At 36.0% G+C, this 16,586-nt stretch overlaps 2 protein-coding genes and 1 long non-coding RNA gene across 3 annotated transcripts in view; 2 read left to right on the top strand and 1 right to left on the bottom strand.

Annotated features, from left to right (window-relative positions):
• The window catches only part of LOC129235988 (broad-complex core protein isoforms 1/2/3/4/5), a 39,783-nt gene extending 37,121 nt beyond the window's left edge, over nt 1–2,662 (bottom strand). The window contains exon 1 of the mRNA XM_054870108.1: nt 1,949–2,662. Within this exon, the coding sequence (XP_054726083.1) occupies nt 1,949–2,153 (205 nt within the window). The 5' untranslated portion in view covers nt 2,154–2,662. The remainder of the gene's footprint in view (nt 1–1,948) is intronic.
• Nucleotides 2,663–6,556: 3,894 nt separating this feature from the next.
• Nucleotides 6,557–7,104, top strand: LOC129236426 (uncharacterized). Its single transcript, XR_008581667.1, has 2 exons — nt 6,557–6,628; nt 6,704–7,104. It is a non-coding gene; the product is annotated as an uncharacterized LOC129236426 (long non-coding RNA).
• A 3,704-nt stretch (nt 7,105–10,808) lies between these two features.
• LOC129235992 (cytoplasmic aconitate hydratase-like) lies at nt 10,809–15,821 on the top strand. The gene is made up of 12 exons (XM_054870112.1): nt 10,809–10,935; nt 11,048–11,140; nt 12,079–12,248; nt 12,309–12,454; nt 12,508–12,577; nt 12,657–12,861; nt 12,945–13,247; nt 13,311–13,528; nt 13,951–14,605; nt 14,670–15,102; nt 15,161–15,446; nt 15,517–15,821. Exons 1-12 carry the CDS (start codon nt 10,929–10,931, stop codon nt 15,625–15,627), a joined length of 2,697 nt encoding a protein of 898 aa, XP_054726087.1. The 5' UTR covers nt 10,809–10,928; the 3' UTR covers nt 15,628–15,821.
• Nucleotides 15,822–16,586: the final 765 nt, after the last annotated feature.

Consider the following 16,586-nt stretch of genomic DNA (forward strand, 5'->3'; position numbering starts at 1 on the left):
TTTTGGGTGTAACCTTTGACAGCTTGCTCTCCTTCTCTGCGCATACAACCGCAATTGCCACAAAAGTCCAAAATCGCAACAAGGTCCTCAAATCGCTGGCCGGCAGCACTTGGGGCAAAGACAAAGAACTGTTGCTTTCAACATTTAAGGCAATTGGCCGGCCGGTTCTAAACTATGCTGCGCCTGTCTGGTCGCCTGGAACTAGTGATTCGTAGTGGACAAAGCTACAGACATGTCAAAATACCGCCATTCGGAAAGCGACCGGGTGCCTCCTGATGTCTCCCATCCAACATCCACACAACGAGGCACAAAAACTCCCAGTAGCGGAGCACAACAAACTGCTCAGCAAGCAGTTCCTGCTGGGATGTTACCGCAGGTTTCAGCCCTGCAGACACCTGCTTGAGCCTGAGCCGCCTCCCAGGCACGTCAGGAGACACCTGTTAGACTACGCTGACGAAATCCAGGACAAAACTGACCGAAACCTACTGGACCGGACAGTATTTAGACAGTCAATAAACGACATTCACCGGGAGACCGTTACCACCTTCATGAACTCCCGTCCTGTGAATGCTGTAATCGGAGTCCAACCACCACCTATTGCAGATGAAGAGCTCCAGCTTCCCCGTGAGACTCGTGTAACACTGGAAAACTACGTTCTGGATACTGTAGCAGGTTAAACTCCTACATATCCAGAATTGACCCCGACATACCAAACACATGTCCGGCAGGTACCCCGCACGACACTAACCACCTCTTCACATGCCCCCTCAAACCGACTCATCTAACCCCCGTCTCCCTCTGGACCCACCCTGTCGAAACAGCATGTTTCCTGGGCCTACCCCTAGATGAGCTAGACGAAGACTACCGATGATATGCCTACACAGACAGGGCTACCTATGCTGTTAAAACAACAACAACAACATTTGATGTAGGTGCACACAACTAATTATGAATTTAATGAGTCACTCACAAAATGCATTCGCATATGCAATAAGTGCTAAAGATCTAAACCTTAGCTTAGAAATAGGTAGGTATACGTTAAATGTGCTGAAATTTGTTAACTAAGGTTTAGTCAGTAAGAGTAATCGGTAGACAATAAAGAAAAATAATAATAATAGAGTCTTTTTAAAACACCAAATTAAAAGGAAAGTTTTATCGCCTTTCAAAGATTGTTTTTTACGTTTCTATATTACGGTTTGAAGGGCGATATGATCCCAAACCCAAAGGAAAAAATTAATGTTCTGTCCATAAACTGTGAAGTTCAGCTTACACCTGTTATTTATGTGTGCCTACAAATTTAACGTTTACTTGCTTTTCATGTAGCATTTCATAGGCATAACTTTTTGTCAAAAATACGTAATGTATGATAATTTAAGAAATAGACTGAAGTGAGATATTGACGCCTTTTATTAGATATGGATGCATTCAATAAAATTGGATCAAACATTAGGAACGGAACTAAAACAGATTACATTAAAGTGTTTTAGAATGCAAAAGCACTTCATGCATAAACATTTAAGTTACTAATTGTATGTAGTTCAATAAAAAAGTTCAAGTTTTTTTTCAGTCGCTAGAGGACATTAGATACATATATGCTTTTGAACAATGCTACTACTTGATGAATAAATTAGAATACGTTCAAAATTTTGTTTCGTAAACCATTCTGCTAAAACTGGCATATATATCTGTTTGTATGTCCTATATATTTGAATTTATGTATATATGTACATTCAAATACATATGAAATATGTTACAGCGAGAAATGCATAATACTTGTACCATGTAAAGCCTAGGCACCTATGTATCTAAATGTATGTATAAGGACAAACTTAGCATAGACTAAAATTAATTTTAGCGGTAAGCAAATTTAGAACATTTATTGTCCTATGCTTACAAAATAAGCCTCTATGTATTCTAATAAAGTTAGTATAGTAATCTAGCTACTCACTTATTGGATGCTTGCAGGGATTGGTTATAAAAATTTCTTGAAAATATGGACTGCAAATAGCAAGTACAATTTTGTGTGCGTGCAGCAATTTTCCATCGCAGGCAAGTGTAACATCAACTAAGTCTCCACGATCATACAAGTTTTGAAATCCACTAGCTATATTGTCCTGGAAATTCTTCCAACAGAGCTTGAACTCGTCGTCCATCGCTGCACGAATCCCTAACCACAACTCCAGTGGCTAGTAGCAATTACTTTTATATCGATTTTCCAGTTCTGGTTGTAAGGCTTTTAAGTATCCACTGGCGTACAGTTCAAGTAAATTGATTTTTGTATCCAAAAAGCGTCAGCACTGTGATAAAATCACCAGCTGAACGGTGTTACTGTTCCTAAAGTTATTTGTTAATTTCTGTTTTAAAGACCTTTTCCACTTCTTTTTTATTTTTATTACTGATTTTCACTTTGTTGACATTTACAGGAAAACGTCAAACACCGATGATACCAATTGTCTTCATACAAGATACAAGATACAAGAATGATATTGGATATCGAGCAAAACGAAGCGCGAAATCATTAGCAAAACAAAACACCGATTGCAAATCGCTATTTGCTCTGCGTTCGGAGGAAGTTTCTTAAGATATTTATATTGTAATAATAATATACAATTCACTGCCTAATGATATTAATTTTAATATAAAAAGATATTACATTCTTCACCGACAGTTTACCCAACACTAAATTATAATCTATTAATAAGACGATTTTCTTTTTAAACCAGAGAGCGGACAAGCCAGAAAGCAGACGCAAAAAAACAATCACCAGGGTTGCATTGATTCGTGCCATTAATTAAGAAACACAAATGTATGTAAAATAACGAGGTGTAATACAACTCTTCTGCATTGTTACTGCACTTCAGCTTGAACTATGTTCGCCAGCAAGAATTATCAAGCGACCAAGCGCATGAGAAATATGTATTTTTCTCTACCAATGAGAAGGCATACAAAGTTATGCTTTTTGAATTAAAAAGAATAAAAAAGAAAACATTAGGAAGAGGGAGAGTAAAACTTTTCTGTAGTAGCTTACTGAAAAAAGTTGATAAAATACTTTTTAACTCATTGTTACTTGTGTTTTATTATTTTTTGTTTAAAAATACTCAAAGGCAGAAATCTTATATGTGAAAACTACAGTCATGTGTTTTTCATACTCGTAAGTTCTTTCAAGTAAAAATTTAAATAGTAAAAATTGCAGCTTGCTTTGAAAAAAGAGCGTGACTACCATTCGGAATTCGAAGAACGTAGGTTCGAAATACCGTCAAACACTTAAATGAGTAAAAAGTTTTTTTTTTTTAATAGCGGTGGTCCCTCGGCAGGCAATGGCAAACCTCAGCGTGTATTTCTGCCATGAAAAATCTTCTCATAAAAAATGTCTGCCGTTCGGAGTCAGCTTGAAACTCTAAGCCCCTCCATTTGTACAACAACATCAAGACGCACGCCACAAATCGGAGGAGGAGCTCGGCCAAACACCCAAAAAGGGTGTAAGCGCCAATTATATATTTATATATAGCAGTTTGCTATTTAGAACGGGCCATTTAGAAAGCAATTTTTACTTTTCATATTATTTTATTTCTTAGGTATCAATAATCCATAACATTGCGGGTGGGGAGCAATACGTGCACCAAGTTTGGGCAAGTTTTATTAAGTCGTCATCGATATACCCAACGGGACGTTAAACCGCCCATTTTGCGTTGTATTTTTATTTTTTTATTCAACATTTTTACCAAATGTGACTAATTTTGCTATATTTGAAATGGGAAGCTTGCGTTTCTTTCTTTTTTTTAATATTTAAGGGAGGAAGCTGGTCTAGAGCGCAAAAAATGGGCATATTTTATGAATTTATTTTGACTCAACAAAGGAATCAATCGAAAATCTGTGAAATAGGTTTAATAATATAGCTTTCATGGTACAAATACAAAATTTTTCGTCTGAATTAATTTCAAAATGGCCGCTGTCCAGCAGTTCTCCTAAGGCGCCTTTTTTTCTAGTGGGTCCATTGCCGAAGACGTAAACTCCTTAATTTTTGTCCTGGATCAAAAAATAAAATTTTTTTAGTTTCTATATAACAACAGAAAGAGACGTACGTAGGATTTTTTCGATATTTTGTTTTTTCGCGAAATGGTGCACGTTTGAACAAAAAGTTACAATTTTCACTATAAAGAACGACATAAAATTGTTGATTAAAAAAAAAACTATGTAATATAAATAAAAAATCCTACGTACGTCTCCGGAGAAAGGTATTTCGAATGTATTGTCAAAATTTCGTAAGAATCGGTAAAGATTTGTTCGAGTTATGTCTTCGGCCAGTTTAAAAAAAGTGACTTCGAGAAAAACGCGTTTAAAGGTGTAAGTAGTGTTCGGGGCATACTTGCGAGGCACTGCCGTCGAATGAAAAATTTGGGCATTTAGACATTTTTGCTGGCATCCCTCATTTGGTATATTATTTCTAAGACCCTAAAGCACCTTTTAAGACAAAAAAAAATTTTTCGATTTTTTCAAAATTCTAGACCAGCTTCCCCCCTTAACGCTATACGGAAATTGGGCGTGGTTATTGACCGATTTTGCCCATTTTCAATATCAACCTATTTTGGACAAAGAGTAATGTGTGTATCAATTTTTATGTTGTTGCATACCGTTAAGTGAACGAAATTATAATCTATGTATGTAATCTAAGTATATAATTTAAACCAAAGGAACTCTTATATGTTATAGTAAACAAATAAAAAAATAAGATCTAACATTATCTAACAGAGTTGTGTACGCACATATAACACAAAATCATCGATGATAAGAAATCAAAAGGTAATAATTTATCAACACTAATTAGATTGATAAGCAATTTAAGGTTTTCATTGCCGCGCATATAGGGGGATCATATAAAATATTCATGGCAATTTTCGTATAAAACAAAAGAGACTCTCGCAAAACTCCAATTAATATATAACATTACACAATTTAGTTATTTATACACCATCAAATCAGCGGCCATTTAATCAAAGAATGCGGCTATACTAAGATCAAAGGTTGCACTGGAATGCCCGGCAACCCTAAAAGATATTAATGTCGTATCACCCTTATTTGGGTTCCGGCGCACAGAGACTCTGAAAGAAATTGTAAAGCCGATGAACTAGCCAGAAAAGGTACTACTCTTCAACTGCTCATTCATGACAATTATTTTTTAAAGACAATGCCTTTCAAATGTTGGCCGCAACTCGACCGTAATTCGGCCATCCGTAAACACCAATTTGGAATGACTCGTTGCAGGACTTCCGTCAGTATCTCGTGAATAACTGTAGTAATGTTGGCTTCCAAGGCCTCAATCGAAGCTGGTTTATCCACAAAGCATTTAGACTTTACATACCCCTACAAAGAAAAGCCCAAAAGTGTGATACCACACGATCTTTGGGGGTCAATCCACTAGTCCGTGACGAGAGATAAATTGCTCACCGAAACGACGACACAGTAAATCTATTGTTTCATGGGCAGTAAATCCATTGTATGGCAAGTAGCCAAATTACCGTCTTGTTGGAACCAAATTTTGTGAAGATCACGGGCTTCAATTTCCAGCATCAAAAAGTCGTTTGTCATGGCGCGCTAGCGTTCGCCGTTCACTAGTACATTGACGGCAGTCTCGTCTTTGAAGAAATATGGACCGATGATTCCTCGAACCATAGGCCGCACCAAACGCTTGTTTTCAATGGATCTACTGGCTGTTCTTGAATGGCTTCAGGTTGCGCTTCAGCCGAAATGTGGCAATTTTGTTTAATGACTTAGCTATTAAGCCAAAAATGAGCCTCTTCGCTACACAACATAAGTTGGCCTGAGCGCGAGATGAACCCTTTTCACAGAGCCTCGACTTTCGTAATACAATTGTACGATTTATAAACGTTGTTTAGGCGTAAGTTTTTCCATGATGATATGTCAATGAATACTAAAAAAAGTATGAATTTAGTTTGACAGTAGTCACGCCTTTATAACCGGTCATTGGGTACTTGGTAGGCATTGCTTGAGACTAGGAGCTTTCTCCCATAAGTGTTGTAGAAGTTGTAGAGATGAGGAAGAGGAAGAAACAGTTGAGCACTTCCTTTGCAATTGCCCAGTTCTAGGTTTTGTAGGTAAATATTTTTTTAGTTCTTGTACGGAATTGTCTGGCGTTCGGATGGGAGCAATCCTGCGTTTCACAAGAGCCAGACAAAGGTTCCACGAAGAAAAATAAATGAGGTTCCGTGTCGCATAGTGGTATCACAACGGGCCTGTTAGGTCTAAGTGGGTTGGTCATACAGACCGACTACCTCCCTAAAATAACCCAACCTAACCTAACCTACGATCAAATCGAAATCATATATGCACCTTGTTATTAAAGAAGTAAAAATGTTGTTTTCTTAATAAAAATTGCAAAAGGCGAAAAATTTGACAGTCACAGAACTTTTCGTAGGGTAAGTTAATATACATATGTAACTTTCAAATCTTATCAGTTGGGCTTTAAACTTTTTATTTGTGCCTTTATGTAGTGGAACAATGTTATCAAAATGGTTATTAACTTTTAGTTTATCATTAACCGCCGCTAACGATTGGAAGCTTGCTGTACTATATTACTTTACTTAATTTTTGAAAATGGGTGGCTGCTGCAGTAAGTTTTTAATGTCTGATTAAATGGTGAAAAACTAATTTTTTTCTACATATTCGCTATTGACACGTGTTTTAGGTACAAGAAAATCCGTTGATTTACCAACTGTTCCACCCGCAACTGGAAGTTCCTATCGTCAAGATTATCCAAATCCTGGTAAGAATGCGACTGGAAATCCGACCCAAAATGTTGGCAGCACAAACATGGCACTGGAAATGGACTAACACATTAACATATTATATATATATAGTAATATAGAAATGTTTCCGAGATGTTAAGTTTACAATGTATTAATAATTGTTTAAGATTTTGGTATATAATTAAGTATTAAAAAATCCTTTAAAAAGACGTATTGTGGGTGCTAAGAGTTGTCAGTATTTAAAGCTAAAATTGGTATTCGCTAATACATTTATGAACATATAATAAGATATACTCTTATCAATAAAAATGCCCATGAGTGAAACGAACTGGGCCAGTTATGCGCTATTTCTTATTTCTTAAGGTCCCCACTAGTGGTTGCTTGCCACTGTCTACTTTTAGATTAATATGTCTTATAACAAATAAATAAATAAATAGGCTCCTCATACCATCAAATTATTTGGTCAAATTGCGTATTCGTATAATTTGATATTTCAGTTCCTCGTTTGTCTTCGAGATTTGGGCATACAAGATAATCAAAATATTAACAAAGTAACCAAGATATTTTCCCACATTCAGCTTTCTTTCGTCATAAAAACCATTCTTCACTTCCTAAAACTTGAAAGGATAGGAAGGAAAAACTTCGATTCCTAAATTAAACCTAAAATAAATTTATTTTCAATATCTCTTTTACTATTTTTTTCAATATCTCTTTTACTATTTTTCAGAATTTTCAAAAAATTGTTTTTTTTACATTTTCCTAAGGTGTAATATCTTAAAAATATTGTGTGAAAATTTGAAGTGAATCCGACAAATACTTTTCGAGTAATTCAACAACTAACAAAGGGCGCTCGGGCGCTCCGGTTCGATAAAAAAAACCTTAAACGCGTTTTTTCAAAACAATTTTCATCATTGTAACTTAAAACTCGCTTGGTAGATTTCAATAAAATGTATACTGCTCTTGAAAACATAAAAAACTCACGCCTGATCGAAGAATTTTTTTTTCAAAAATTTCATTTTTTTTAAACAGTTAATTGTCGGTTTTCTTCTTGAAAATATGAGAAATATTTCTTGAGGCCGCCATATTGTTAATTTTGAAAAAAAAAGCTTCCGATCAGGCACAAGATTATCTATTAATAAAACTAATTTCTGTTGTCCGATTGATTTTAGATAAATCTCCAAGAACTTGTGATGATCACCGCAAGAGACTTCTGGAGAAACGGGCTTCACACAAACAGCGATAACTTTTGCAATTATTAATTTTTTTTTTTGAAATTTTGGTGAAGTCAAGTTAAAACATGATGTTTTTATGCTATGTTTTTATTTTTGTAAAATAAAGCAATTAACTGGCAAAAAAAAAATTACTCGAAAATCATAATTTTTTCTGGCCTCTGACTACCCCTAATCATAGAGCTAACTTGTTTTCCTTTTCAACGAATCGAAACAAAGTACAACCCAATACGTAATTTGGTCAAACAGCACCTTACAAAGCATTTCACGACGAAAGCCAAAACCACAGCTTATAAAACACTCGACAAAAAATACTCTTATTAAAGCCAATATTAATGATTTTTATTGACTTTATTTCTTAACCTAACCTACATAAAGTTGAAAATGATGAATTGATATTTTTGATAAAGGATAGGAGACAGGTGAGAGGCAATTCTAATACCTAATTGCACCGAAACTTTATAGGCAAAAAAAATTTATTGTTTTTGTTTCTACTAAACATATTGAATATCTTCAATATTAATATGCAATATTAAAGGCTAAACAAAGAAGCTTTTTCATACCACCCACACTCAAGACAAACATTAGCCATCCGCCAATTGTTAAACTCGGCGCTTCTTGGAGGTTTTTTCATCGCTAATACACCGTTTATGCTGAGCTTTAACTCTAGATCGCTAAAGTGAAAGCAGTGTTACTCTATCACTAATCATTCGTCTCACAGACTAAAAATTAGAAACAACTATATTTGTATTTTTCGTTTTTTGCTTCAAACAAATGAGTGTAAATTAAGAGAAGTATTAAATTATTTCTACTTTACTATTTATTATTTGTGAGGTGGTGTGACGAAAGTTTTGTATGTCGAGTTCGCAAAACTGCACGCGTGCGTATTTTTTTAGACGAATTTTTAGAGAGCCAGGTTTAAATGCGCATTTAACACTTTCCAGCATTGCTTTTCGAAAGGTGTTTACGAGGCCGCATTTGCGAAATCTGCATTTATTCACATTCAAAATTGTATGTTTGTGCTAGTTGTAAAATACTATTTGTTTCACTGCATATATTTAGGCGAGAGAGGTTGGAAGGTACGTAAATACATAAATTTTGGAAGTTTGGACAATAATGACCCGATTTACACGAGGCGACATCTGGAAGGGAAACATTTTGTTCGGTGGCGAAGGACGGTCGGGGAAGAGAGAAGGGATTTTGTCTCCCGTACTCGGCGACACGCTTTGCTCTTCTTATTCGTATTTCCAATCTTTCCAATTTTTGATAGTTGCTTCATTCGTTTTCTTCTTTTGTGGGAGAAGGTTCTGAGTTATGTGTTGATTTTCAACCGAACGGAAGATAACAAAGATGACAAACATCCGAACACTGCTTGGGAAATGCACGATTATTTTTGCTAGTAAAGTAGGTATAATTTAAAATATATTATGGGGCATGTTTATGTTGAATTCTAATTTTCCTCGCATTTCTAGTTACTCAAGTTAATTTTAAGTTAATTATTTACATATGAAGTATTTTTAATTTAATTTTTTTTATTCAAGTATAAGAATTTATAAATATATTTCAATAAAAAAACAACAAATTATTTATTATTTAACCAGTTTGCATTTTTCATTCATATATTTAAGAAACTGTTGTCGAACGCTCTCTGCTTTACATGTAAGCGCGTGCTAGAATACATCCGAACCAGACGATGCTAAAGTGTTAAATGTCAAAATGTCGCGGAAACATTTTTGCCCGTGTGAACGCGAATGAAACTTCAAAAGAGAATTTCCAGTGTCTCCCTTCCAGATGTCTCCTCGTGTAAATCGGGTCAATGATAGACACTAGGTTTGCTCGTTAGGTATGGTGAAAAAAAAAATTTGAGGGGAACTTTAGATTCTACGAATGTGACAGATATGGCGACGTCATTCGTTTTGTGATTTGGCCTCTGGTAACGATACAGCATGCTTGACTGCGCTTTGTATGTGTTAGTGCAGTCGGGTGGCGTCGTGTCACACATACTTGTTGTCGGTAAAAATCAAAAATTTTAGATATTAACGTCAAGCACCCGACACGCACACATATAAAGTTCTTGTCAAACAATGCTTGACCGTCACCAGAGGCCATTTTCCTAAGCTAAAGCTTAAGTTTATGAAACACAAAACGAATGACGTCGGCGTACCTGTCAAATTTGCTCAGAGCCGAATAACGGTCAGCTAGGTAGTACACCTCTAAAAATCTTTGCATCATGAGTTTGGAAGCAATATAATTACATAAATTTTAAGCGATACGTGTAGAGAAGCCACTCATCTACCATTTTTTTATGCTGAATTGTAATTCTACCACTTCTACTTCGATAATTAGTACCTCAAATTAAGATTTTTCATGTATTTCAAATGTTCCTCTACACTTGTGCAACATCATAGATATCATATTTTGTAGTATAAAAATGAGACAGGACAGATGCTTTGAATAAATTCGTTTACAAAATTTGTCCAAGTAAATACTTACAAAAAAATGTTATTTGAATTTCTTTATGAAGCAAATGTAACAATGGAATATGAGTCGTTCCAACGAAAGTCGGTTCTACGTAACCGGAACTACAACAACAACACAACAATAAGGAATATGAGTTTGTTATTATTTTACATTAATAATAAATTTTAAAGTATTGTGATTAAACCTGACATGTGATAAAATTAAAAAAGTAGCATTTTAATACTTATATCTAAGTCTACCAAATTGTTGTGGAATCTACCACAATTTCTAAGGCTTATCTACAACTAAAAAATGTTTCATTGCGCACACTGGTAGCACTGCCATTATCTCTGGTATTGCCAGTTCTTCGCACAATTTGTATTTGTCCGTACGTGTTTTACAGTAGGTTTGCTGGTTTTTTAAGTTGTTCGAGTTATTTGCTAACATTGCACAAGCTTCTTAAAATCATATCGCCATGGCCGGTAAGTAGGTCCATAGTCAAGATGCATTTAAAATTATTATATAACTGAGATTCACGCATAGTTTACAAGTAATATTGATTAATTTACGGTATATTTTTTCTCTATTTGGAAGGTGCCAATCCTTTTGCGAAGTTTCAAAAGTCATTTACATTGAATGGAACAACATACAAATATTTCGACCTGGCTTCAATTGATCCCAAATACAGTAAGTCCATTTACATTTATGTTAAACACTGTAGAATAAGTTGTTTCAGTAGCATTCTTAATAATTGTAGATGTAAGTGCATATTTATAGTTTAACATTACTTATTCGCAGTATAATGCGTGTTAACATTATCAAACCAGTTATCAAACAAATTAAAAAAAATAAAATAGTGTTGTATAAATCTTGACAGTACATACGATGTGGGTTTTTATCTACACTTAAACGCAAGCACTTGTGTGCATTGGAATTTCAAATCCAACAGTGCTCTTGTTTTAAGTGTATGCTAAGTTATGACAACTGAGTAAAGCTTCTTATTAAGAATGCACCTTTGTACCACATGAATATTGAATACCAAAAGTTTGCCGGCTCATCCTACTTATCACCTCGGCATATGCCAACATAACGTACAACTATATGTACATGTAGAGATAAAATGAATAACAATTCATAGTGATAAGCTGTTTCAACGTATTCTATACAGTTTCCAAAGGTCTGATGGCCAAATAAATGCTAAACACGCCACTTTTAATGTTGATTTCACGATAAGTGACTAGTAAAAACTGAAACTGCAAAAATGTTTTAGCAAAATTATAAATCCTATGCGATAAAAAGACACATAAAGCATTAGTCAAAATAAAATATATTGAAATGACATAAAGGCGGACATCTGATTCAGGAATTTTATCATGTAATTCATATTCAAATAAGAAAAGGTTACTAATTAAAGGAGTGTCTTTAAAAGTTTAGGATAATATGTAGATTTGCTGATAATATTTACATGCAGGAATTCTATCATGCCTATTCTATTCAAAGAAGACATCTGATTAGCGAATTCTATTTAAATAAGAAAGCTTTACTAACAAAAAATTAATAATATTAATAATTAATAATATTAATGCAGTTAATATTTACTTGCATACTAAAATATTCACTTCCAGATCAATTGCCCTACTCTATTCGTGTCCTCTTGGAATCCGCAGTGCGAAACTGCGATGATTTCTATGTCCTCGAAAAAGATGTGAAAAACATTTTAGCTTGGACGCCTGAACTGAAGCAAGGGCAAAATGACGTGGAAGTTTCGTTCAAGCCTGCTCGTGTTATACTCCAAGTAAATTGATTTTTGTATAATAAAATTTTTTTTGCTAATTAATAACTATGAATTTAATAGGATTTTACAGGTGTGCCAGCTGTAGTCGACTTTGCAGCAATGCGTGATGCTGTTTTAAAACTTGGCGGTAATCCTGAGAAAATCAATCCTATTTGCCCTGCGGACTTAGTAATCGATCATTCGGTTCAAGTGGATTTCACCAGGAGGTAAAACAATTTTTTTATTTTAGTTGTCAGTTTAAAATCTTAGCTATTTACAGCTCTGACGCCACGGCAAAGAACCAAAATTTAGAATTTGAAAGGAACAAAGAGCGTTTTACATTCTTAAAGGTACAAACACAAAAAAAAAAACAAAATCCGCCTGTTTTACTTTGCCGGTGACTGTAAAATTTACATTCTTTTTCCCTAGTGGGGTGCTCGCGCATTCAACAATATGTTAATTGTTCCACCTGGTTCTGGTATAGTCCACCAGGTGAATTTGGAATATTTGGGTCGTGTGGTGTTTGAAGAAGGTAGCGGCAACACTAAATTGCTTTATCCAGACAGTGTAGTCGGTACGGATTCTCACACTCCCATGATAAACGGTTTAGGTGTATTGGGTTGGGGTGTTGGAGGTAAGCTCAATATATTACAAAATCTCAATACGACCAAAAATATTTAATATATTTCGTACAAATATTTTGCATGTGCTATGAAGGTATTGAGGCAGAAGCTGTTATGTTGGGTCAATCCATTTCCATGTTGTTGCCGGAAGTGGTTGGTTATAAGCTCATTGGTAAGCTGGGACCACTTGTCACATCCACTGATTTGGTACTGACTATTACGAAAAATCTACGACAAGTGGGTGTCGTTGGAAAATTTGTTGAGTTCTATGGGCCCGGTGTAGCAGAGTTGAGTATAGCGGACCGTGCCACTATTGGTAATATGTCACCAGAAAATGGCGCAACTGTAAGCTTCTTTCCCATCGACGAAAATACGCTAGCTTATTTAAAGCAAACGAGTACGTAGAGTACAAAATGGCAATATCTGATATGTATATTAATGGAGATTTTCGAATTTGCAGATCGATCTGAGGAAAAAATTGAGGTTATCCGCCAATATTTAAAAGAGACGGGGCAATTACGTAACTATTCCGATGCCTCACAGGATCCTAGATACTCGCAGACTTTGACCCTTGATTTGTCGACGGTGGTAACATCGGTTTCTGGTCCTAAACGACCACACGATCGCGTAGCAGTGACAGATATGAAAAGCGACTTCCAAGCATGTCTTGTTAATCCTGTAAGTTTAAACACATTCCTTTTGCTGGTTAAACGCATTGGAAGCTTAAAAGATAAAAGTTTTAAAATAGAAAGAGACTAACACTAGGTTGGACCCAGGTTCGTTCTCCGTGACCATTACGAGTCGCCGCTCGATAGTAAAACATTCGAGTATATTCCCGAATGCTCATAGAAATCATTTGCCTAAAAAAGAGATAAACTGGTATCAATATGAGATTACGATAAAGTAGTTTGTCAAATGGGTTACACATATTTGTATGTATATTTGTACCCACCTATACATGCTTAGTGTAATTGGTAAACCGTTTTTAAGTGATTTGCACTTGCTAGCTAGATAACATACGTTTTTAGTTTATATTGTACGACTGGTTTGTGCTATACATCTACCTCATAGTATTCGTATGTGCTCTATAAATTTTGTAGGTTGGCTTTAAAGGGTTCGCAATTGCGCCGGAGGATTTGCCGGCTGCCGGACAATTCCAATGGGATGATGGCAAAAGTTATACTATTCGTCATGGGTCCGTGGTTATCGCTGCAATTACATCCTGTACGAATACTTCTAACCCGTCGGTGATGTTAGGGGCTGGACTGCTTGCCAGAAAGGCAGTGGAAAAGGGTCTATCTGTAATGCCTTATATCAAAACGTCATTGTCGCCAGGATCGGGCGTGGTAACTTATTACCTGCAGGAATCCGGTGTCATTCCCTACTTACAGAAGTTGGGTTTCGACATCGTTGGCTATGGCTGCATGACTTGCATTGGAAATTCAGGTCCATTGGATGACAACGTGGTAAATACCATCGAAAAGAATGGTTTAGTATGCTGTGGCGTTTTGTCGGGCAACCGAAACTTTGAAGGTCGTATACATCCCAATACGCGCGCCAATTACCTGGCAAGCCCACTGCTGGTTATTGCCTATGCGATAGCTGGTCGCGTAGATATAGACTTTGAGACCGAGCCATTAGGCGTCGCACCGAATGGTGAAAAAGTATTCTTGCGTGATATTTGGCCAACCCGTAACGAAATACAAGAAGTGGAAAGCAAACACGTAATTCCTGCTATGTTCAAGGAAGTCTATGGTGGGATATTAAGCGTTTTTACTACCCGCAGCAAATGCCACTGACACAAAATTTTCCATTTTAGATAAAATTACATTAGGCTCTGAGGACTGGCAGAAAATAGATGTAGCGGAAAGCAAATTATATCCTTGGAATAGTACGTCCACTTACATTAAACATCCGCCGTTCTTCGAAGGTATGACGCGTGAATTGCCACGTCTAAAAGACATTCAAAATGCGCGTTGTTTGCTGTTTTTGGGCGATTCCGTTACAACTGATCATATTTCACCGGCCGGTTCTATTGCTAGAAATTCACCAGCTGCGCGTTATCTATCCGAACGCGGCATGACACCACGCGACTTTAACTCATACGGTTCACGACGTGGCAATGATGCTGTAATGGCCCGTGGTACGTTCGCCAATATTCGTTTGGTTAACAAATTGGTGAGCAAGGCAGGTCCGCGTACCATACATGTGCCAAGTAATGAAGAAATGGACGTATTTGACTGCGCCGATCGGTGAGTAGAGTTCGACTATGTAAACCAAGTAACTTTAAAATGTGTGTGTGTTGCTTAGTTATCGTGAAGAAGGTACGCCTTTGATGTTAATAGCCGGCAAGGACTACGGAAGCGGTTCTAGTCGCGATTGGGCTGCTAAAGGACCATTGCTATTAGGCATAAAAGCTGTTATAGCTGAGTCATACGAGCGTATTCATCGCTCTAACTTGGTTGGCATGGGCATCATACCATTGCAATTTTTACCTGGCCAAACTGCAGACACTTTCAAACTAAACGGACGGGAGGTGTATAATATTACAATTCCTGAGAAGGGGTTGAAGCCTGGACAGAAGATTCAAGTGAAGGTATGCAGTTGCTTATTTACACTTTTGCCCATATATAGTTTTATAACGCATTTGTGACATTAAATTTTAGGCTAATGACACTGTTTTCGAGACTATTTTACGCTTTGACACGGAAGTTGATGTTACGTACTACAAGAACGGAGGTATCCTTAATTACATGATCCGAAAGATGTTTTCCTAAATGAGAGGAGTGGCACAGCATATTGATGAAACTTCCGGTCTTCTAGGTATTTCGAAAGCAATTTTTTTATTCATGATTTTGAGTATGTAATTTTAAATACCATAGAAAATATTATAAATATTATAGCAATATGGTTAAAAAGGGTATATATGTAATGTTTTAAACAAAAAATATATAAAATATAATCGTTTCAATAGGCTGCAATAATTAAGTTCACGTTAGAAAAACCAGTAATGAGTTACTGCTGCCTATTGTCGTATGACGCATCTGGAATAGAGAATTTGTTATTGCTTGAAATTGAAATAAGTATAATGAAATGCCGATACGCGTTTAAGCTTTCAAATACAATGAAATTTCTTTCCTAAACGAAGAAAGTGAAAACGCATCCAATGTTGGTGTCTATTCGTCGCTCATTTTCGGCATGTTTCAATGTTGTGGAATCGACCAGTATTGTTGATACCCTGCAATACATCACATTAACATGTCAATTTGTCATTTTGTATGCATTATAATAAAAGTTTACTTTTTACCTTAGGTAGAGGAGCTTTCGTCACATGATAGCAGAGTATTTCGATATCGTAGCTCATATTTTAATAATATGAGATAAACAAAGCCCAGTGATGAAAGTAAGCAATAAATTCGTTTAAACAAAACTGAACTGAGTGTATCTCATACATCAAAATGATTCGTTAAAGATTGATGATGAAAATATCGCACGACTTAACATTGGATGCTTACAAAAGAGCTATCTAAAAGAAACAGCAACTGTGATATGCAGACACTTCAGGTTGAATAAAATCACGGCTACTATTTCCTTAGATAACTCGATATAACTTCAAATCCATAAAATGGGCACCAGATAAAGTATGTAGGTATACATGATCCATTTCACTGCAATTCACTTTCCTGTCACTTAGTCCGCGTTTTCATTTTCACAGCGAAATGCATTGATGTTCTAG

This window comes from Anastrepha obliqua, chromosome 1 (genome assembly GCF_027943255.1).
Source record: "Anastrepha obliqua isolate idAnaObli1 chromosome 1, idAnaObli1_1.0, whole genome shotgun sequence".
Taxonomy (NCBI): Eukaryota; Metazoa; Arthropoda; class Insecta; order Diptera; family Tephritidae; genus Anastrepha; species Anastrepha obliqua.

Bases quoted from the DNA above. Each gene is read 5' to 3' on its own strand.
- LOC129235992 (XM_054870112.1), top strand. The intron at 12,578-12,656 runs GTACAAACACAA...CTTTTTCCCTAG, and splicing joins AGCGTTTTACATTCTTAAAG to TGGGGTGCTCGCGCATTCAA. The intron at 12,862-12,944 runs GTAAGCTCAATA...TGTGCTATGAAG, and splicing joins ATTGGGTTGGGGTGTTGGAG to GTATTGAGGCAGAAGCTGTT.